The 24,561-nt window shown below is 39.2% G+C and overlaps 1 protein-coding gene across 2 annotated transcripts in view; it reads left to right on the plus strand.

Annotated features, from left to right (window-relative positions):
* brinp1 (BMP/retinoic acid inducible neural specific 1) overlaps positions 1–18,083 on the plus strand; it is a 214,025-nt gene extending 195,942 nt beyond the window's left edge. For both annotated transcript variants that reach the window (XM_088356051.1, XM_088356050.1), the window contains one exon: positions 13,779–18,083. In XM_088356051.1, the coding sequence (XP_088212177.1) occupies positions 13,779–14,913 (1,135 nt within the window). In that variant the 3' untranslated portion in view covers positions 14,914–18,083. The remainder of the gene's footprint in view (positions 1–13,778) is intronic.
* Positions 18,084–24,561: the final 6,478 nt, after the last annotated feature.

Below are 24,561 nucleotides of genomic sequence, written 5' to 3' on the forward strand. Positions count from 1 at the left end.
TTCATCTCTACTGATGTGTGACACGGGGTCTGGAATTATTATTTCATAGATTTGATCTAATCATCAAGTGAAACACAGTGAAATAAAATGTGCTAAATATTTAGATTTGGTTTGGAGACTGGGTTTGGCGGGTTTGTTGAATTTCGTCTTCAAATAAATGGTGTGGCTCTCTAAAAAAAAAAAGAAACATTTTGCTTGTATGGCTCTTTGGGTCAAAACGATTCACAACCCCTGATATATAGGGTATATCCCCTTCTAGAAGGTGCACCTAAAAACCCCAAAATACATATACAATTAAAAGTGCGTCTTAGAACCCGTTGCGCCTTAAATCCCGCATAAAGTATTTGCATGTGTGCATTACGACACGAGGTTTCTTGGTATACTAGCATATTTGTACAATGATTGATGAACATAACATTGCATTCAATGGGATTTAAACCTGGATCATGGCTGAAATGATTTCAGCACTTTATCACTAGACCGCCAGAGGTACAGATGACATATGAGAAGGCATAAGAACATCAAACTGTTTTCAATTGCAGTGTCCCACCAAAACATTGTACAAGCTCCATTACATTTGTATGCATATTAAACTGCGATAGTATTAACACACATAAGAAAAGTGGAGAGACCGCTTAACCAATCAGAATGCAGAACAAAATGCACTGTGGAAATCAGTTGTTCTGAAACCATGGGTAAAATAGTGCATATATTGCATATATTTACTGTAGGTACTTGATTGACGTATGTGTTATCTTCTGTATATGACATGAATTTGGAGGGGGTTAGTCATTATTTCTATATACATACGGGAGAAATACTACAAAATCCAAAGCATCTAGATAAAATATATCATTAAATTCAAATGAAAACCTCAGAAAACTCCAGTCACATCACTGAAATTATCATAACTTGACCAAAGTCGGAAATATGAATTTCATGTTTGTACTTGCTAGTGCAAAATTCTGAAGAAAAAAAAAAGACTAACATATTTTTCTTTTTTTCGTAAGCCGGTATGAGCAATACACTCTCGCTCTCATTATTCACGAGATATTTTTCTACACGATACATTAGCTTTACTAATTCATATATGGAATAGGAACGAAGCTCGCATAGAATTAGAATGTATTCATTAAGTGATAATGACTCCATCCTCTAATTGCTCTGGCACGGCTGCCCTAGTGGCCCTCGGAGGTCACCTCTGCCTGACAAGAATACATATTGAAAATGATCGTTTACTTCTAAACCGCCTTTAATAACCTTTCCTTGAATAAATGTTAATGGTCGTATGTCAGCGGGAAGACATTTTCGTACCACGTACTATTTAGAGTAACATTTGGCATTTGCTATAGAGCAGAGGTCTCAAACTCAAGGACGAGGGGAAAATTGCGGAGCGCGGGATGATAGTTTGAGGCCCCCATTTCTCTCAAATGGGAGGAGCTTTCTACATAAATTCCACTACAGAAATATTACAAAAATACTACAAAGTACTACAAAAATACTATGAAGAAATACAATAGAACCTCTACTTATGAATTTAACTCTTTATGAAAGTAGTTTCATTACCTGAAAAATTCGTAAGTATTGACCCATTTTGTATGTTAATGTGTTAATTCATTCCAAGCCCCGTAAAAGTATCAGAACATGAAAAAATACATGTTAAAATTAGATCACTGCACAATAAACTAAAACACGAGGCACATAATATAAAAAAGAATGAATGAAATAATAAATATATTAGTTTACCTTTTTGCCTTGCAATTTTTGAAAAAACTGATCAAATGACGTCAGACATTCTGTCGGAAATGCAAGAGGCAGACATGGTGATAACACTACTACAAAAATACTACTATGGAAGTACTACAACAATCCCACTACATAAATATTACAAAAACACTGCAAAAATACAACTAATATAACTTAAAAACATAACCATTAACAAAATACAAAATGTAGTCATATACACTATAGTGTTTTAGACTTTTACTCTCTATTGATGTGTTCTTCAATTTGCTTTGTAGCACTACGCAACACAGCGCCATCTAGTGGTTTATAATTACAAAGTGTTTCTTTAACATACCGGGGTTTTTTTTTATATACGTTGTAGTTTTTTTTTCTAAAATATTTTACGAACACAAAAATTATATTCATTTATTTCATTTACGTTTGATTTCCCAAGTGACCTATGCAAATGATGGAACAATTTGAAAAGAATTAGCGAGCGTAAAACTGTTACTTTTTAAAATATTAACTGCAAATCGGGAAGCTTTTTTTCCCCGGTCTAATCCGACTCTCTTTGGGAGGAATTTATGGCGCATTTAATCTGAGCTCATTTAACTTTGAAGCCCCTGCTCAGAAGCTAAGTATTCTCAGCGGAAATAAACAACGTTTATTCCACTTGATTGTTTTTTGATTTCCTTCGACGCAAGGCTACGCGGGGTAAGCGATTTATCTCCGTTTTTCCACCTAATATTGAGATGAAATGATTTTCCGGTTTTCATTATTTGGTTAAAATGCGTTTTGTTTTTGTTTTTTCAGTGCTGTGTTTACAAATATTTTGATGTATGCAAAGATATTTTAACCCACTTGTTGTCCCCAGGTCAAAATGACCCGCCACTGTATTAAAAAGTATATATATATATTTATATATGTATATATATATATATATATATATATATATATATATATATATATATATATATATATATATATATATATATATATATATATATATATATATATATATATATATATATATATATATATATATATATATATATATATATATATACACATGCTTTTCAGGTGAATTGGCCGGTCCAAATTGTCCCTAGGTGTGAATGGGTGAGTGAGTTGTCTGTCCCCATGTGCCCTGTGATTGGCTGGCAACCAGTTCAGGGTGTCCCCTGCCCGATGATTGCTGGGGATGGCCTCCAGCACCCCCGCAACCCTACTGAGGATAAGCGGTGCAGCTGATGAGATGAGATGAGATGATATATATATATATATATATATATATATATATATATATATATATATATATATATATATATATATATATATATATATATATATATATATATATATATATATATATATATATATATATATATATATATATATATATATATATATATATATATATATATATCCTAAATTATATTTCTAAATTTGAAACTTTATGTTTTTGCCTTGATTGGCTTCAAATTGTATTTTAATTCACATTCACATGTAGGCTTTTGAAAAAAATTACACGGTTTATTTTCGGGTCAAATTGACCCATGAGGCAAATAAAGTTGAAATAAAAGAGTTTTTTACTCAACACAGAATGTTGCAATTTGTTTCTTGTGAACAATCAGTAGCAGAAGTGTTAATATGTATATATTTTATTTGTCAGAACCAGAATAGGAGAAGGACCCAGATGAGTTACGTTTTCACACAAGCTTTATTTTATGGGAATGGGGCAGTCATGTGCGTGAACACAAACGCCAGTGATTCAGCGATTGCTGGGCGGAAGAAGTAAGACAGAAGTCCGGCCTGGAAAGACAGGAAGCCAGAGGCCGACGAGATCGATACCAGATATCGGACAGACGGAGTTGATACTGGATAGGACAAGACAGACAGGATCAATACCAGATACACGAGCAGATACCAGACAGACGGGATTGATGCCGGGCAGGACAGGACAGACAGGATAAATACCAGATACAGGAGACTGGAGTCAGATATCAGACAGGACAAGACAGACGGGATCGATACCGGATACTGGAGTCAGATATCAGAAAGGACGAGACAGACGGGATCGATACGGATACTGGAGATTGGCGCACGATATCGGACAGGGTGAGACAGGAGGGATCGGTACCAGACACTGGAGACTGGAGTCAGATATCAAACAAGACGAGATAGACTGGATCGATACAAGATACTGGAGACTGAAGTCAGATATCAGACAGGACGCGACAGACAGGATCAGTACCAGACACTGGGGACTGGAGTCAGATATCAAACAGGATGAGATATACGGGATCGATACCGGACAGGATACACAAGCAGGATACCGGACAGAGTCAAAACACACATCTTGCGGGTGCAGAGGTTTGTTGACGGACTGACAAGGGGTGAGTGAGATGACTGAGCTTAAATAGAAATCTGGCCTGCGACCTACTTTTGGGTCCCGAACCACCAATTAAGAAACACTGGTGTAAGGAACCCGAGAACTGCAAATATTTGCAGTTTTTTTTTTTTCCCTGTCGAAAAATTACCTTGGAACGACTCTCAACCTAAAAATGGTGCTCTTAAAAATTGTCTTTATCCATTCTTAGATATGATTCTCAACATTTAGCCGCCCTGTAATCACATTTTGGTCACATTGCAACTTAAATCGGATAATGATGATGCAGATGTGATATGTCTGCAGTATTCAAAATCACATTTCACCACTGTCATATCCTCCAGAACATATGGCAAAGTGGAGCACTTGAGCTAAAAAAAAATAGCACAAGTCACTCTGTTGCCAGCAGCAAGATAACCCTTATAAAGGTGACAAGTTATGCAGGTGTTTCAGAGTCAGATCCACTCTATAGAACAGTTATTTATTTTACTCTGCTTAAAAAATAAAATAATTACTGGAGACCTGGATGATGCATTTAATGGTAAATGGTAAATGCTCCGCATTATACAGAGCTTTTCAAGTCCTCTAAGACATCCAAAAGTGCTTTACAATGTGTTTCACACACACACACACAAAAACACCCACACACCGATAGTAAACGTAGTGAAATTACATTTGACAGCACAATAATTACAACATCAGTTGAGAAATAAGATCCCAGTTTTCTTTATAGGACTGCAAATAAAATATATAGCTTACAATGTATTTTCTTCACAGTCCTGTGCAATTATTTAGGGTAGTGTTGGCCCTAAGAAAGAAAGCATTTCTGATAGTCCTTATTTTAGTTCTCCAGATGGGGCAGAGATTAGCCATTTGTTTTTTGAACTGTGCTGATGACTGCCTTTATGGTTTTTCTGTCTGCATGCAACCATGCTCTTAGATAATTCAAACACACGGACACCGTAAAAAAAGTAAAATTATATTCAATATTGAAACGTGTGGAAAAAACAACATAAAAATCAGATCAATTCAGTTTGTTGAACTGAGTAAAATATGGCTATAGTTGAGAGGTTGACAACAGTAATTTTGCTTGAACTTTTTTTCTGATAAATGAAGAAGAAGCTATGAAAATGCTGTTGAGAAAATTATTGTGTTGCTTTTTACTTACCATTTCTAACAAACTAAATCTAAGTGGATTTTGTGTGTTCTCAGTTTTCTCCGACATATCATGCAAGTTATTTTTATTTGGGTCTAAATAGTCCAGATATTTTAAAATAAACGCTTTATAGCATCTTCTTATAGAGCTTTTCCTTAGAAGCTAAAGTTTTATTTTAACCCCCCAACAAAGCTGATTCGCATAATTGAATGGTTATAAGACTGTAACTGTGATAGCTCGTGAGCTACAGCAGTGTTGGGGTACGCCTCTTGAAGACCAAGGACCTATACTTTGGATCAACACTTTCAATAATTTTACTCATTGGCAATGGCTTATTTTTTATTTTTTTTTAGAAATTATTTATTTGTATTTTTCTTGACGAATTTAAAGAGAAAGTGCAATGTTCCTCTGTGGTCCAGTAGTAAGATGCCAAAAATGGCTACTATAAATAAGAGTGATTGTTCAATGCTCTTGATGCAAAAATCAGACATGGTTTTAGCAAGTCTAAATCTAAAGTTATAACGAATACAGTCTGCTCTTTCTGTCGGACTCACAGATGCCTTTCAAATAAATTATCCATTGATTTGTATTAAAGAATGGATGAATAAATGATTGAGGATTGAGGATTGATCGGTCACAAACACATCCAAAACCACTCATTACAACAAAACAGATATAAAACAATCCGGCTAAAGCTTTTTTTCATTCAACCTTTTTACAAGATTAAACAAACGTCCATCCATTATCTGCACCGCTTATCCTCAGTAGGGTTGCAGAGGTGCTGGAGCCCATTCCACCTATCTTTGGGCAGTGGGCAGGGGACCCCCTGAACTGGTTGCCAGGCAGTTGCAAGGCACACAGAGACTGATAACTCAGTTGCTCAATCAAACCTTGGGCCAATTTGGACCGGCCAATTAACCTGGCAAGCATGTTTTTGCGTGTGGGAGGAAACCGGAGTGCCCGGGAAAAAAAACCTACGCAAGCACGGGGAGAACATGCAAACTCTACACAGGAAGGTTCGAACTCACAACCTCAGAATTGTGCTGCACGGTGCTGTCCTTGTCACGGTGGCATGGCGCCCAATTGGCCCCCGCCGTGTGGCTCCAGCTTCTGTCACGGTTGCCATGGCGCCCAATTGGCCACGCCTGTGGGCGCCAGCTGAAACTCGTTGACGGATTGGCTCCCTGTCAGTATTTAAACGCTGGCCTGACGGTAGCCTTTTGGTCGGTGCGTCTGCGAATATCCGTCTTTTCTGTGTTTTGGCTCTTGTTTTTCTCCCGCCACGATCTGTTTTATTTCGACTCTTTTTCGTTCCCGTCACCGTCATCGCTCGCCAGGGAAGTCCCACTTCCGGGACTTAGCAACCTACTACCCGCGACCAACGATCTCCGGATTAAGTGTGCGCTCCTATCTTTTTTCCCCCAATAAAACTGTGAGTAGCGTTAGAGTTGGGCACCTGCCCCAGGACTGGTAGCTCACAGGTTCAAGCCTCAGCCGAGTTTTACCTAAGACTTACACCATTGGTGTCTGCCATTATGGGTTGGAATTGGGAGGCTTGGTCACCTCATGAATCCAGGATGTAATGAAAACCTCTGCCAAATTTCTGCTGGATGGGTGGGTGGTTAGACTGGTTTGATGGTTGGTCAGTTGGTTGGTTGCTTGGTTGGTGGATTATAATGAAAAGTTAACCATAACATAATATTAGAAACACCCCAATAAATAACTGTTTGAGGTTCCGTGTCATTCAAAACACTTATACACGGTGAACTCAGATTAGCGACTATCGCTCCTATCTCTAGTCAGTAATTGGAGCAATGCTGTGTCCCGTCATGGTACCATTATGCAAATCAGATGCTTCTGACTTTTCATGCAAATACACAATTAGATGGAAAAGAGAACTACTCTTAGGTGCATATTTAACACACTGCTTGGTGATTATAATTTTTTGTGGGGGAGTGTTCCATCTAATGTAAATCAACAAGTTTGTAGCTGGACATGACTTTGGGTCAAACAAGGGCGAGGTGATTAAGGCTTGTTTCCCTCCACTTTCATTTCTATCTGTGGAGAGAGGGTACCTGCCACAAACACTGTGTGTTTTGGGCCAAAATATTGCTCGGAGGTTTATTTCTGTTCTCCCATCCTAATTACAGATAAACATGCGGTCAGGGCGAGCACCTGAGGAGTTAGCCTTTGCCCAGGCCCAAAATTAGAATGATGTGAATATGATAATAGGAACATTTTCCGAGGCTTTATCACCCGGCCAATTAGAAGACTCCCTGAGCCTGTGCCCAAGACATTACTGCGTAAAAATAAACAAAGCCTAGAAGGTATAAATCACAGGCCAAAATGTTATTTGTATTACTAATATTAAAATTAAAGGTCATAAACAGTACTACATACCCCTGTAATGACAGCTAGTGGCCTCATTTCCAGTTCAGTTGGATGATCATGTATTTAATGCCCCCTAATGATAGAAATTAAATATCATTACACCTGAAAGGGCAAACATGTGTGAATAACGTTATCATTAAATGTTTAATTTAATTACTGAGTTGAATAAGTACATAATATATTTTTTTCTAATAATACATTCTAGACCAATAGCCTAATACAAGTACATAACCCTTAGGTATGAGCCAATTCCAAAAATTCATACCACAAAGTATTTTTAATATGTGACATATAAAATACATAAATAACATCAAATAAGTTGAAACAAATATTTGTTAACAAAGCGGAAAAAAAATACAAAAATAAAAAAATTATATATATATATATATATATATATATATATATATATATATATATATATATATATATATATATATATATATATATATATATATATATATATATATATATATATATATATATATATATATATATATATATATATATTTATATTTTACATACAACCAATAAGTGAACATTTAAGTAGACTTCAAAATATGAAGAGAAGACATGAATTGATTTTGAACTTGCAAAGAGGAAAGAGAGAGAAGCCTTCAGATAAGAAAATCCAACTAGTTCTAGAAGCCCTCCTTTGAGCATTTTCTTTTTACGGAATATCATATGTTACAAACAGGGTGGGAAATCAAAGAACAGCAACATGATTGGCCAAGTGACAATGATGTAAAAGTCAAGACAACGAAAAACAGTGCGCAAAACAAATAAAAAAATGGTATCCTTTGAAATATCCTGTGCAGCTGTCCTATGATTCTAACATAAAACAATTAACCATTATTCATATTTGGTATAAATCAAATCTACTTATTATACTTGGGAGCTACAAATAAGATATATATAAATATATATATACATTTTTTTAAATGATTTTTGAGGGTAAATATCCTGCGACTTAAATTGACCAGGTTTAAAAAAAAAAAATTGTTTTTGAAAGATGTTTTCTTTGTCGAAGTTAAAGATTGGAGAAAAAATCCTTGCCTTCTTGAAAGCATCAGTAGTACAGTCACCTGATTTTTGTTCCCTAAACCGATTTGTCACAGATCCAAAGTTTCCTAGCTCAGTTTTCTTCCTTTGTCCTCCATAGGTGACACCCTCTTATTCATCTGGGCTTAAAACATGTACTAGGGTGTACTGTCTTCAAACAATGCAACGTCATCCATCTAAGTCAGTAGTACTCGGGTTTATTAACATGTCAACTTCACCTTGACCAACTTTGCTCCCCAGGAAAAAAAAAAATAATAATAATAATTTTCTATAGTCAGAAACGAAGTTCCAATAGTGTCGAGATGACAAGAGAAATGCCTGCGGGGAAATGGCGATGAGCTAAGAATAGCAAGTGGTACCCTCCACCTGAGGGAAATAAGCAAACTTCTCTCTTTTATAAAAGGGAATAGAACGTCCTATTCCTGTCTTACGGTCTCTTTCGCGTCGAAAAGATACACAGAAGTGACAAGATGATTGAAATCTGTCCAGGCTGAGAGTCAACCTTGTAAAAATTACCAACATGCTGTTCGATGAAAAAGTAACCTGCATAGTATGTTCCACTTCAATGGCGTTTTCTTCTTGTAAAATGAAGATCATGTCAGGATCGGTCAATCTATTCAGGGGCCGAGAACGTATGGCTCGCAAGCCAGCTGGGACTCTTTTCATGAGTATGTATAATAATATTTTTCAATGCATTTAGTGTTTTTGTACCACTGACAACAGGAGCCGGTTGCACTTTTTGACTTTTAAGGCGGGTGTAGTGCAAATAAGCCCAGCACAAAATTTACTTCCAAGTAACTTAGAACTTTGGAATGGATGGAACGACTGCGTCCCCTTTTCGACAGTTCCCGAACGTAGCAATTCACCATGTACCATAACGAAATCTAATAACATGACGTTTTGAACGTAATTAAAACATCCAAGGCTATAGATTGATAAAATAATGTTCTCACCGTACATATTTATGTACATTGGAGGGGCATTCTCAAGTACAGAACATTACACACATTTCTCACGTCTTTGGCTTTCTAACAAGTTTAGCAACTTCAAGACCATTACCCCATACTGCAAGTGTCAGATATCTAAGACCACGCCCATACAGGCATGATCTGGACTGGCATCCCTGGTCCATGTAAAAAGAGAAACTGATCGATAGCTTGTTCTCTATTCTACTGCTTCACATGACGGTCGCATTGCGGCATTGAGTTCAGCACGTGGTCCATACGTTGAGACCAAATATCTCCGCAACAAGTAAAAGGACGGTTTCAGATTTAAGGGCCCGGTCACACAGCCGTTTGCGGCTGAATCACGGCCAGAAATTTCTGCCTGTGAGGCGGACGCTATTGGACGCTTTGAGAGCGCCATACAGACGAGATACAGCAGTGCTTAACACGCGGTCGGAAATTCGCGCGCGGGTGGCAGCGCGAAAAAGTTTTGCGCTGCTCAATTCTTTAGAGCGCGGGTACACAGCCTTTCACGGGCGTATCGAGGCTGAACCGCGGCCAGAAATTTCTGGTCGTGAAGCAGACGCTGAGGGACGCTGTTGGACGCTTTGAGACCGCCATATAGACGAGATACAGCAGTGCTTTACTCGCGGTCGGAAATTCACACGCGGTTGGCCGCGTGAAAAAGTTTTGAGCTGCTCAAAACTTTGAGCACGTGTTAACCGCGGGCGGCACACGAGGTAATGACGCGGAAATGACGCGGAACGACGTGCTCTGGCCGCGGCCAGGGCGTGGTTACACATGGGTAGGACGGGAAATTTCAGCGGGTAATCGTGGGTGGAGCATGGTAATAGCATGTTCTGCACCTGTATCGCGGTGTTATTACGTGAAATTAGCGTGTTACGCGTGTGACGGTCAAACGCCTTTCTCCGCGTATATACAGCGCGATTTGCCGAGCACACGTCAGTTGTGCTCGAGACGTCAAGGGGGTGAACATGGATCGCCGTCAGCGTAGTGACCTCGTCTTAATCCATTTTTATTTTTTGACATTTCTTTTCAATTCATAACAAGATAATAAAATCAAAATGAAAAACTATTCCAATAATAACATATTGGCTTCTTCGGTGCCATAGCTTGAAATCTTGATCTTCACGGGACTGTGTCTCGAGCGGTTATGATTTCTACAGCCCGGTGATATGCCGAGAAATACATCCCTGCCGAGATTTGCATTCCCTCGCTACTACAACCACTTTTACCTCGTTTTATCTCACTTTTATATCACTTTTAGGGAATATAATGGCGAACATATAACCAAAACCATTTGTTGGGAATGTAATACAACTTAAACCAGTCCGTCATTGTTTTTGTTGTGAACGTAATCGAACGGTAATGCACACCGTATATAAATCCTCCCCCCCTCGCGTGAACGCGCATTCTGCTGCGCTTCCAACAAAAGCGATCGTATTCTATATAAAACGCTTATTCAAACAATAAAGCGAGCTAATTATAACAATTGGGAGATCCTAGTCTATATAACGCGTTTATTTAAACAATAAAGTGCGATCGTATTCTACAAAATGCGTTTGTTAACGCGGATGAAAAAGTCACCAACGTCAATGCACGCTTCCAACAAAAGCGATAGCAGCAGAATGCGCGTTCACGCGAGGGGGGGGGGATGCGTAGGAGTCGGATTTGGGCACAACACTGGCTCGGGAGCTTTTATACCCGTGGTCTACACAAGAAAATGACGCGGAAATGACGCGATGAGGAAGCGGAACAGTCGCTGGCGTCTGTTTTGCGGGCATACCACCGATGAACAGCGGGTTGGCCAATTTTGCGCATTTTCCATCGCGGGCAACCACGGGCAAAAAAAACGCAAAATTTTAGCCGTGATTCAGCCCTAACACCATGTTTGCTGGTCCTTTGGAATGAGCATGTTTTCTGTATCTGGGAATCTCCTCAAATCAACGAACATTATAGCGGGAAACTTTATTTTTGTGCTAGTAACGTTCAGCAGTTGAACATTCCGATAATCCTCACCCCCCCTCCTTTTTTTTTTTTTTTCATTATTCTAATAAATAGTGTCTGTTATATTTCAATCGGTCTGGTTCATTGATTCAATTTTCTTGGGGTTAGTAATTCATATCAGAACTAAAATAACTCCAATAATTACATAATTTAATTTTATCGGTGTAGGAAATTCTCTCCTTCAGATACATCAAAGATTTATGGTGGAGCACCAGCAAGACCTCGAGGCCAATTCATTATCTAATTACAGTATATAATAATTTGTCTCAATCCTGATGATTTCAAAATTAAAACTGGAAAAATCCTTACACAGGTAAGAGGGAATGATATTAAGGTGTTTTCCGTGTCTCTTAGCCAATGAGATGCCTCAGAAAATATGCATGCAATGTCCACCTTTTATCATTTCCAGATTATTTTTTCGACTGTGTAGTTATGAACAATGACGAAGGATCATCGACATGCTTGTGATCTTTCAAGATGAATGCTTCTAGATTTTAAACATGTCAAACGTGTGCACATCACACGACCAGAAGGCGCACATACAAGTCTCCGATTCTAAGTTGGCGGGCTTAGCTTAGGACACTATGAGGCTGTATGGGAAGTATGGGCGTCACTGCTAAAGGGTGAGGTGAGGGCGTGCAATTAAGGCTAGGTTAACACTACAGATGTTAATGCTCAATTTGGATTTTTGGGTGAAATCTGATGTTTTTGTGGGATTGTTTACGTTTCCAAATAAATGCAACCCGTATGCGATCTCCTGTGACTTTTTATGCGTCTCTTGTGTGAACGCGCCAAGTGTCCTGCTTGTGCAGAAGAGGACACGTGACATCCATATTTGCGGACGTACCCATGCAAATCTAGAAATTTGAAAGCTGTCGTGCTACTGTGGGCTAAACAAAGATGTCCCCCCAAATATAAATTAAATCCAAAACTTTCCCTCCATCAAATGCTTTCAGTGTTTTTGTCCGCCATGGTGTGTAGATTTTTACGCTAAACGGAAAAACATGGAAACCACCAGGCCGCGGAATAATTGAAGATAAATGAATGGATACTCCGAGAGTGGAAGAATATATAAAAACTAAATCAGTTTTTATCTATGTGTTCACTTTGTAATCAATACCTAAATAAACCAAAAACAAACTCTTTTTTTTTTAAAACACTTGTATGCTTGCCTGTGTTATGAGGCGTCTGCAGCAAAGGACACCCACACCCTGGCGCGTGGTGCGCCCTGTGTATGTGTTAAATACAAAAAAGAACACGATGAGCCCTGTGATCGTGAAAATATGGTATATAAAACATAATGAAGGACAAATAATCACCACTCGATTCCAGGGGTTAGAAACGTCTTGTATCTGAAGGCTGCACAAGTTATGTGTCGTTTGCGAACAAACCGGCTCAGAAAGCCAACTCGGTTTTATTTTTTTTAACATCTTTGGATATTTGAATCTGTTTCCTGTTTTGTTCATTCCATGTGTTCATCAAATATAAGGTTTATTCTTATATTACATAGTTTACTTGTTGTTGCATTGAGAAGTCAATATTTCTAAGCAAACATAAATAAACTGTCATGTAAATATGCAGGTCGGAAAAATTCAATTTATTTTACATAACATGACATTTTTGTGTGCAATCTTGCTGCTACAGGTACCCCCAAAAACGAATAACCTTGTGAAAGGCTAGCGAAAAAAAAAAAGAAACCGGGTGTCGTTTAGTCACTTTGAGTCTGTAATTTGCATGGCTTTGTAGCAATCATTTTCGGCACACAATACAGCAACATAAAGCAACAGCTAGTTATCAGATATTTCTTAGTCCCATTAAGTTATTTGATATGAGAAATGGGCACTGGCATTATTATTATTATTTGATATTTTTTAATGAAATCATAAAATATCGAACATAAAATGCATTGAAGAATTAACTTTTGTATAGAGATGAGTTTTGTGGGCATTGTTTAGTTTTGTCTTCAAAGATATGATGTTGCTCTCCTCCAAAACAAATAGAAATATTGTGCTTTCACTGCTCTTTGAGTCAAAAAGGTTCTCTCACTGATCTAACTCTTCCTATTTTCCTTGTCTATCCCTGCAAGGTCGGTGATGCAATGGCTAAACAGGGTCGAGTCCTTCCTCTACTGCAATGAAAATGGCTTTTGGGGAACCTTTCTGGAAAGCCAGCGTACGTGCGTGTGCCACACGGGCGTCACCCTTTGCCAGCGACCCATCCCCTGCGTCATTGGTGGCAACAATAGCTGTGCCATGTGCAGTCTGGCCAACATCTCACAGTGCGGCTCCTGCAACAAGGGCTACAAGTTGTACCGCGGCCGTTGCGAGCCCCAGAACGTAGACTCGGAGCGGAGTGAGCAGTTCATCAGCTTTGAGACGGACCTGGACTTCCAGGACCTGGAGCTCAAGTACCTGCTTCAGAAGATGGACTCCCGGCTGTACATCCACACCACGTTCATCAGCAACGAGATCCGCCTGGAGACCTTTTTCGACCCCCGCTGGCGCAAGCGCATGTCGCTGACGCTTAAAAGCAACAAAAACCGCATGGACTACCTCCACATGATCGTGGGCCTCTCCATGAAGATCTGCCAGATGCGGAACAGCAGCATTGACCCCATGTTCTTCGTCTATGTCAACCCCTTTAGTGGCAGCCACTCGGAAGGCTGGAGCATGCCATTTGGTGAGCACGGCTACCCCCGCTGGGAGAAGGTGCGCCTGCAGAACAGCCAGTGCTTCAACTGGACCCTGTTGCTGGGCAACCGTTGGAAGACCTTCTTTGAGACCGTTCATATCTACCTGAGGAGCCGAGCCAAGATCCCTACCGGGCTCCGCAATGACACGGGACCCGTGGACCTGGGCGACCCCAACAAGCGGCAGATCTACATCAAAATATCTGACATCCAGGTGTTTGGCTATAGCCTACGCTTCAACGCCGACCTGCTCCGCAGCGCCGTGCAGCAGGTCAACCAGTCATACACACAGGGGAGCCAGTTTTACTCGTCGTCGTCCGTCATGCTCCTTCTCCTTGACATCCGGGATCGGATCAACCGCCTAGCCCCGCCGTCGGCGCCGGGCAAACCCCAGCTGGACCTCTTCTCCTGTATGCTCAAACATCGGCTCAAGCTCAACAACAGCGAGATGATCCGGGTCAACCACGCCTTGGACATGTACAGCACAGAGATTCTAAAACAATCCGATCATCTGACTGCGAAGCTGTGTTGATCCTTTTTCGAGCGATGACGCGAGGACAGAACTGGACCCTCCGGGGTGGAATCTGATTTTCTTTTTCGCATTTTTCAGACTATTTTCTGCCTTTTTGATGTCACTCGAACTTCATTTTCGGACTTTGTAAAGAAGGGAGGACTACAGCCTCGACGGAAAGAAAACTCGGAACTGCAACGTACCTGTCTAAGCATGTATGTCAATCCTCCAAGGAACTTTAAGGTCGGAGAGAGTTTTTTTAAAAAAATATACTCGTGATAAAGAGGCCTTGATCGTGAGGTTGTGTCTGAAACTGCCATTCTTCTTTATGTGGTGACAAAAAAAAAACAATTTTTAACAAACTAAAAACGGGCAGATCAGAAATCCTTAATGTTTATACACACCCCGAGGATTTGAAAACGGCTCCGGAACGCGTAACGTAGCCAACACATTTATTATAGAGCCTTTATTACTTTTCCAACCCTCGGCCAGCGGTTGAGTTATGAAGCACTCGGTCATCGTTGTGACATGCAAGGCGGGGCCCGTAATGGATCGCCGCGTCAAATAACAAAAAGCCAGCTGTTTATAAATATACGTATTCGGTGGACGTGGGTGTGTATATCGGCCGGAGCATACCTTTTTTGCATTGTTTTTTGGTGGGGTAGGCTTGGTAATTGAATGTGTCCATTTGTTTCATTTCCGGCTACTCATTTGTGTTTTCAGTTGTTACTTTTGCTGTTTTCCGCCGTTTTCCTTGTCGTGTATTCCACAGTGGATGCTGGTTTTGTACCGATATGCGTAAAAGAAACAAACAGACAAAAAAATGGTAAACATGTCGTGACTGCTGATCCGTTGAGCTTTTGTACTCGGGCACCAAAATATAAGCGTTCATTCATCAGACACGGTGACGAAAAGCCATAGACCACCACCACCACACGATTATTTTCTTTCAGTTGTTTGAGACAAAAGTACAAAATCAAATGTAAAGTCTCAATTTGGATTTTACTCTACAATGTATTTTTTGAATAGATATTTTTAATTGAAACACTAACCTATTGAGTGAATGATTTTTGTGTTACAACAATGTATATAATCTCATTTGTTGGACATGAAGATGAATACAGCTTCCTTCTCATATGATTTGCTGGTAAAACCCATTGTCTTTATCCTTTCATTGGCACAAAAGAATGTTTGAGAACTGCAGACTTGCAGAGCAAATATATTGAGATTGAATTAAATTTTGGTTTTCTTGCTATAAATTGCTGCTTTACTGTTAAAGTGTGACACTAAGTCTTGTGGACATTGCAGCGGCACATACATATATATATAAATCGTAAAAATGTTCTTCATGTGTTTCTCTTTCTTTCCACCAAGAATCAAACATGGAAAATGTACCCTTGATTTTCTTATAAAGGCATAATTATGTATTTTGATCCATTTTTAAATGTGTCAATAAGATAGCTTTTGCATAATATTTTCTCCCTACCAATTTTATCTTCCCATGACTCCATAGTCAGGGAGTGTAAGGATCTTACTATTTTTAAAACAAGTAAATATAAATAATATTTTTGGAAGAAGAAAAACAACAAACAAACTGATTTCGAAGCTAAACAGGGTGGCGAAAAGTTGATGTATTTTATATACATTGACTAATGAAGGACCTAAAGAGACCTGGGAACGGTTTTGAAGAGCAAACGTGATTTTCATTTACTACCTGTGCAAAAATGTCCATTTACGTGTAACTCATTCTTCCAAATTGTAGAATTCAGAGACGTTTCTTAGTTAAAGTTGGCTAAAAAGAGAAAAGGCATGTGATGTATTCATTTTTTGCCCCAGATTTTTTAAACTTTTGAGCCAGATAGTCTGCTAATATGGGCATGGTAGACTGTGGCATAACATCTGAAGCGCAACTTATGCATGCTAATAATCGCCGTTACCTCTTTGAATCACGACTGTGTGTTTTTCATTTTCTGTCGGCTTTAATTATTTTCTTTGTGCTCGGACGCCTGCTATCAAAGCAGAAGGCTAGTCGAATTTTCTATAGAGTCTATATAGTCCCCGATTTACAGGCAGAAGATTGGACAAAAATTAAATTATATGACTTATATTTAATACATAGATAAGTGCCTGTTATATATCCCTTTAATTGCTGGTAAAAATATCCTAATCAAAGAAAACCTCCTTTAAATGAACAGTGTGTATTATTTAGCTCCTTCTATTGATAATCAATGTTAAAATTGAATGAAGCAAACATACATGAACTATCATTTCCTAAATACTCCTAAGTGGGAAACAGCATTTATTTTGCAGAATATGAGCAATTATATTATATATATGATTATATGAATTATCTCTAAGTGGGCCTAAAGAGAACTCATATAATTGTCCACCATCTTGCTACAGGTACCTAAAACCCTCAAAAAGGCTGTAAAAAAATATGAAATTAAAAGGTGTGTAAGTTTTTTTTTACTTTGAGTCCCCGCAGTTTGTATTCCTCCTTGTGCTCCTCTTTTAAACCATACATAGACATCTAGAGGTCATTTTTTTTCCCATCATTATTATTTTTTTTCCTGATGATACATGACACAGTATATGTTTGGTACTGTCCCTTGTGCAGTAACTTAAATCAAACAGTTTACTTATACAAACTAATTGTTGAGGTTGGTCACGTTATCAGAGGTCTTACATTACCAAGGTGATTATTAGTTTTTTTCCCCACTTTTTCTATTTAGCCACTGCAAAGTCCATAACACAAGCACGTTTATGGTGTGTATTTTGTTTCAAATGAACCATAAACTGACAAAATTTAAAAAGTACACTTGTTCAAAATGCCAAAGTGTTTTTTTAATTTTATTTACAAGGGTGAGGTTCAACATCAAAAAGAATCATTGAATTTGCATTTTTCGATTTTGCGTCAAGGCAAGAACAGTTCACAAATTGTCCGCTAGTTACAATGTTTACAGTAGGAGTAAGATAACAGCAGTCATTTACACAACCCTTTGCATAATGCTATGTAGTGTTGCTTACATGTATCCATTAAATGTGTCCGAAGAATAATTTCACTCTTAATACCCTGCCAATGTAATGTATTTTATTTTTTTCCTCCTGTTTTATTAAGGTCATATCAGCTTCTTTCAATGAATGTTTCATATTATAATCTATTTCTCATTAAAAGGCTATATTTAATAATATTTGGCATGCCTGATTACTTATTCATCTTTGCTTTCTTGGAATAGTGTATTCCTTAGTTGATACATATGTGCATATATATATATATATATATATATATATATATATATATATATATATATATATATATATATATATATATATATATATATATATATATATATATATATATATATATATATATATATATATATATATATATATATATATATATATATATATATATATATATATATATATATATATATATATTCATGTACAGGTATTCTGGGTCCTGCAAAAAAAAAAATAAGGTAGTGTTTTCCAGTGGTAAATTGTCATTGGAGAAACTTCCTGCAACTGAAAATGTACCAGCTCAGTAGCCTAGATGGTAAGGCGCCCGCTTTGAGACTGGGAGGTCGGTGGTTCGCGCCCCGGCCGAGTCATTCCTAAGACTTAAAAAGTGGTCGGCGGCGCCCTCTGTTGGCTGCGGCTGCATCGGCTCGCTACAACGGGTCAGGTGCAATCGACATTTCGTTCTGTGTACATTGTTACACAGAATGACAATACAAGGAAATTATTATTATTATTATTATTATTATTATTATTATTATGTAAGCTTCATACTCCTGTCATTTTTACCCAAAACATTATATATCATCATATGTCTTCATAAATACCTACGCATAATTGAAAATCACATTTGTAAGTAAAAGATATTTGAGTGGGTCTGCAAAAAACATGAATCACACAGTATTTTGTTTTCAGTGGTACCGGAGACATTGAAAAATTGGCCTTGAAAGTCCTTAAAAGTGCTGGAATTTGGCCTCGAAAACGGTGTACAAACCCAATTTTTAACGATTTCTCTAGTAGACTGTTTTTAGACCAGCGAATGACGATATTTTGCTCTTTATAGTGGCATTATTAAGGTTTTTCAAACTCTTTTCTGTTCAGGGGTTATCGAAATAAACCTTATTTGAATGCAGGGAAGAATCTGATAGTTATGGTGGAGAGAGTTTTTTTTTCCTTATTTGAAAAAAAAGCTGCTTTATTTTCTTTGTGGCACATTTTTCAACAGAGTTCAGATAAGGCAGGGTGAGAAAAGTGCCTTTAAAGGCGAGCCATTGTGTTCAGGCACTTGAGCACCCTAATGGAGTTGGAGAAAAAACTTGGCCCTTTTATGAAAGCCAGCAGTCCTGATTAAGTCCAAACTTGACAGTATGTAATTTATAGTGCCTCCTAGTGGTATAAAAAAGCGTGTATTCATTTTAAAAGGGAAAATTGATTGATTAAGCAAAGATGTATGAACTATCATTTGAATGTTAATTTTGATATAAAAATCACAAGTGGAGAAATGTGTAGTTATTTTACTTCGTAGAATCTTTGTTTACAAGTCGCCATCATGTTGTCTACGATCTTGCTGCTCCAGGTACCCTAAGCAACCAAAACTCATTATATTTTTTTAAAGTTAAAAAATAAATGTGCCAAGCCGTCGATTTGTCTGCAATTTGGAAATACTACTACGGAGAAATGTGTTGGGTCCTCGCTGAAAGCATTGAGTCGCCACACCGGTAAGAGTATTGTGAATTCCTGTTTTGAAGAAAATATTATGCCACTTTGTTGTATTCAACTCATGGTTTTAACATTGTTTTGCGACTAGCTTTGTTATTGGCTTCGTACTTCCCGATAAATGGGACTCACAGCCACTCCTGACTTATTTTGGCGCGGCTGGTAAACATTTTTATTTTTATTTTGCGTTTTGGAAGAAAAGATTAGAACACTTTAATCAGTTTTTTATTCTTCGTCGTCCTTTTTTGGCTAAGCTAAACTATTCGAGTTAATTACCCTTTTTCAGTGACAGATTAATTTGGGATATTAATCTTTGGCTGATATGAGAGTCAAGGAAGATGCAGGTTTGATATCAACAGGAGGCCTCCAGTAACCGCGGGGAGAAAAACGGACCCACTCCATTGAATGACTCCCTTTCTCTCACCGTGGCCCAGTGACCTGAATGTTTTTATTTGGAAGAAGTCAAGCAGTTGTAAAAACATACCAAGATGACTTTCCTGTATCCTTCAAAATAAAGACTGAAAGTGTGCATATATTTTAAACAGAATCATATAAAAGAGTAGAAAAATAGAGAATAAGTAATAAAAATAGTATGAACTCAAGTATATTCCATCAGAGCCATTTGTGACGTGAATAATAGAGATAATAGAGAAAATTACAAATAACTAGATTTAATATACCTTACATTTCCCCCCTGTTGTAAATTTCGAAGAACATCCGTGAAAACAATACCAGAGGTTTCAAGTTTACACATCATTAAGAAATCCAACAGGTAGGTAGCTTTGTGGAGGGGCGAAAAACCTTCGTAAAGGAAAAAATTCCCCTCCTCCCACCTCGTTTTTATGAGGTCGAGAGTGTTTCTTATAAAACATAGAAAACATAGTAGTAACAAGTGATGGTTAACTATAAGAATCATAGCTAAAACAAACAAAAACCAAAACACACAAAAAACAAAAAAAAACAAAATCCTGCCTGCGCGTTGGTCCCCACAGGGCCTAACCCGAGCCTGTGTGACATCGTAGGTCGCCTGCCGACGACGGTGTAAGCAGGGGCCCGACCGGCCTTACCCACTCGGATCTTCGTGTGTCAGTGGTGTATACAGTGAGGGGGTTTTCCCTTTTAGTTGGTAGGGATGAGTCCATTAGACAACGCTGTCTGGGTCAGTATCATCATCATCAGAGTATTGTGGGACAGAAATCAATTTGTAATGGTACATATGAGCAATAAACATTCTTGACACCATCTTCTTTGTCATGGGCACGATGCAGCAAGAACATACGCCACACAGGAGAATAAAGATCACTAGGATTCCGACAAATGGTGCCAGGATCTTCACCAGAATCTGGGACCAGCTGCCAGAGTACAGCCAATCGAGCCATCCCGGCTGAACGTCCTTCTCCTGGGTCAATGTGTTTTCATCCGGGATGTAGGTGCAGAAGTGTTCTCCTATCAGTGCACATACACCACCTTGACCAGGTGTATTCCCCTTCTATTGGCTTTATGACAGGACATGTCGTTTGTTGGCTTTCTGGACCCCAAATTTTGGTGCGGATGTTGGCTTGCATCGATTGGGCTGGCAAGAGGAGCAGGGTGAGGATGAGTCCCCACCCTAGGATGGTGACAAGCATGTTTATTTGAGTTCGGTGATTTTTTTGCAGTGACTCTGGTGAATCCAGGTGTCTCTTTCAGCTATCTTTATAGCTGTCGGCGTGGTGAGCAGGACTGTATATGGCCCGTCCCAACGTGGACTGGACCAGCTCTTTCTTTTCACCACTTTTACGAGCACCAGGTCACCAGGAGTCACTGTCTCCTGAAACAACGGAATAGAACCAGGCGGCAGATCATTTGCAGACACAACTTGTTTCTCTCTAAATAGTTTACATAACCACTCTGTCATTGGATCTGCTTGGTTTTTTTCTTCTGAGAATGGCTGACCTTCCCACATTGGAAGGTGGAAAGGTCTGCCATGCACAGCCTCAAATGGTGTGATGCCTGTGTTTATTGGTGTAATTCTCATATATGTTTTAACTAGACTTAGACATTCAGGCCATGGTTTGCCTGTTTCTTCCATTGTCTTTTTGAGTCTTAGTTTAACTGTCCCATTAGTTCTTTCAACAAGCCCTGCACTCTGTGGATGATAGGAACAGTGGTATCTGAGTGTTATACCCAGATGGGTAGCCATGTTGTCAATAATGTCATTGACAAAATGGCTGCCATTATCACTCCAGAGCACTCTTGGAATGCCATGCTCTGGGATGATGTGTTTACAAATGGCTTTGGCAACTGAAAGTGCATTGTTATATTTTGACGGTACAATTTCTACCCACTTTGAAAACAAATCAACAAGCACAAGACAGTATTTATATGGACCACTTTTAGACAATTCAATGTAATCCATATGTACGATTTCAAAAGGGTAAGTCCCAGCTGGGGTCTTCCCTCGTTTTGGCCTAATGTTACCTTGGACGTTGTGTTGGCAACAAACCAAACAAGATCTACAAAAATTTTTAAAATAGGTCTGTAATCCTAACGGTACTATAAATGCTTGTCGTACCACGGAACACATCCCCGGTGTTGAGACGTGGTTTTACCATGACTCAAAATAGCGACCGCGTGATACAGACTGCGGGGAATGACGGGTTTGTTGTCTTTTTGAAAAAGTCCTTCAAGAGTTCTTGTGACTCCCATGTCCATCCATTGTTGCTTTTCTTTGTCAGGTGCATTGTCTTGCATGTCTATTAAAATTTGTGTTGGAATATGAGACGAATTTTCTTGATTCGTTTGGGTGAAAGTATCTGATTGTCGAAGTGCAGCTTTTTTCGCAGCTGCATCAGCTTTTGCATTTCCAAGTGAAACAGGGTCTTTGTTTGTTGTATGTGCTTTGCATTTGCACACTGCTAATTTAGAGGGCAGTAGTACTGCTCTCAACAGTTCTGTTAGCAGTTTTGCATGTTGGACTGGTTTGCCGGATGAGGTCTTCATTCCTCGTCTTGCCCATATGGTAGCAAAGGTGTGGATGGTTGAAAAGGCATACTGGCTATCTGTATAGATAGTGACAGGTTTGTCTTTGAACAGTTTACAGGCTTCTGTCAGGGCAATTATCTCTGCAGCTTGAGCTGAGTAGTTGCTGGGCAGTGGTTCAGATTTTAAAGTCTTTGCCTGATGATCCATCCACAAAAATGGTGTCTCCTTCGTCGAGTGGTGAGTCTTTGAGATCTGGGCGAGGTTTGTAAACCTCTTCAGTCTTTTCTGTACAGTTATGCGGTTGTCCATCTTCTTCTGTAGGTAAGAGGGTTGCTGGGTTGAGGGTGTTACACCTTTTGATGGTTAGGTGAGGTTGGGATAATAAGCTTCGGCTTCCTCTGTCCATTTTATAGGGGCATTTAGTGGTAGATCTTCTTTTTTTACCACCATGTGATCCCCTTTAACCGTTAGTGTCAAACCTAGCGTTTTTATCAAGTCTCTTCCCAACAGATTTTCTGGACATTCAGGAACATAGACGAAACGAATTTCTCTGTGTTCAGTTCCATCTTCATCAACAACAGTCGTTGGTTTAGTGAAATATCTCTTGGCGGGTCTTCCTCCTACTCCAATTACTAACACTGATGACTTGGCCAATAATACTCCTGGTGGAAGGTTTCTAACCACAGATGATTGGGCTCCCGAATCTACTATAAAATCAACTGGTTCTTCTCTTGGTCCTACCTGTACTTCTCTTTTAGGAGGATTGACCGATGATATGTTTCCAAATAATACACTAAGATCCAGAATGGGAGTTGGTAGCAGATCTTCAGATTCATCAAAGTTCTCCTCATCTTCCTCCTTGTCTATCTCTCTGTCGGTTAGTCAATCTTCGGATATTTGAGGATTATTATTTTTATGATAATGCCTTGGTTTCAGCTTGGAATTGCACTCATCTGCGAAGTGTCCATATTTTCCACAATTGTAGCAGTTGTTGTTATTCTTTGGACGTCTTTTCCATCTTCCGGTTAAACGGCCGTTCTCTCTTCCACGACCTCTTCTTCCTTCTTCATAATATATCGGCGCAGATGGGGTGTTTCAAGCGGCGGAAAGACATTCAAGTAGTGTTGTTATGGTGAAAACAGCTGTCTGGCTTTGCTTCTTCCTCTTCAGATCTTCAGCGTGGATGGCGTGTGTCACTAGATCACTCATTGTGGCTGTTCTCCAGGTGATCAGATGTTTTCTTATATTATTGACGATGCTGTCTTCCAGACCATCTAGGAAAGCCGACCTTAGCATGATTTGGAAAGATGTATCCGGGGCTTCAGCTTCTTGGACTCCACTGCAGTTTCTCATTTTCTCTGTCAGCCTTTCGACATATTGCCTGACTGATTCTCCTGCTTCCTGGCGGCATTGGGTGACAGCGCTAAAATCAGGTGGCTTGGTGAAAGCTTCTCTTGTTCGGTCCATAATTTGGGTGAAATCCGCAGTCAAATCATCTCCATATGGACGTGCGACTTGGTTGGCATCGAGGGGGTTGAAGTTCCCCATAACCCGTCCTACCCTGTATCCTAAAAGGTATCTGAGGACCGTCACAATTTCTGGGCCATTTAACCTGTAGCTGTTGACAAGCTCCCTAAGTGCTTCAATTCATCTTCCCACGTTCTGCTCTAAAGGAGGGATGGAAGCACAGGCTTCTTTCATCTCAGTTTGGGTCCAAGGGCGATAAACGTGAATTTGTCTTTCTTGGCCCAAAACTCCGAAAGCTGGATTTGCAACAGCTATCATTGGATACATAGGATTTGTTGGTATGGACGAATCAGGCAGTTGGGGGTACAAGTTGGCTGGTTTTGTGGTGGTTATGTTGATCCTCGCCGTTTGTTCTGGAGCGGATGTACTCATCTCTTCATTCTTTGCTTGAAAAGTCTTGCCTCTGGTGCGGCCTCCCATTGGAGAGTGGTGCTTTTCAAT

Source organism: Urocampus carinirostris, chromosome 16 (genome assembly GCF_059441175.1).
Source record: "Urocampus carinirostris isolate Australia breed hairy pipefish chromosome 16, RoL_Ucar_1.0, whole genome shotgun sequence".
Taxonomy (NCBI): domain Eukaryota; kingdom Metazoa; phylum Chordata; class Actinopteri; order Syngnathiformes; family Syngnathidae; genus Urocampus; species Urocampus carinirostris.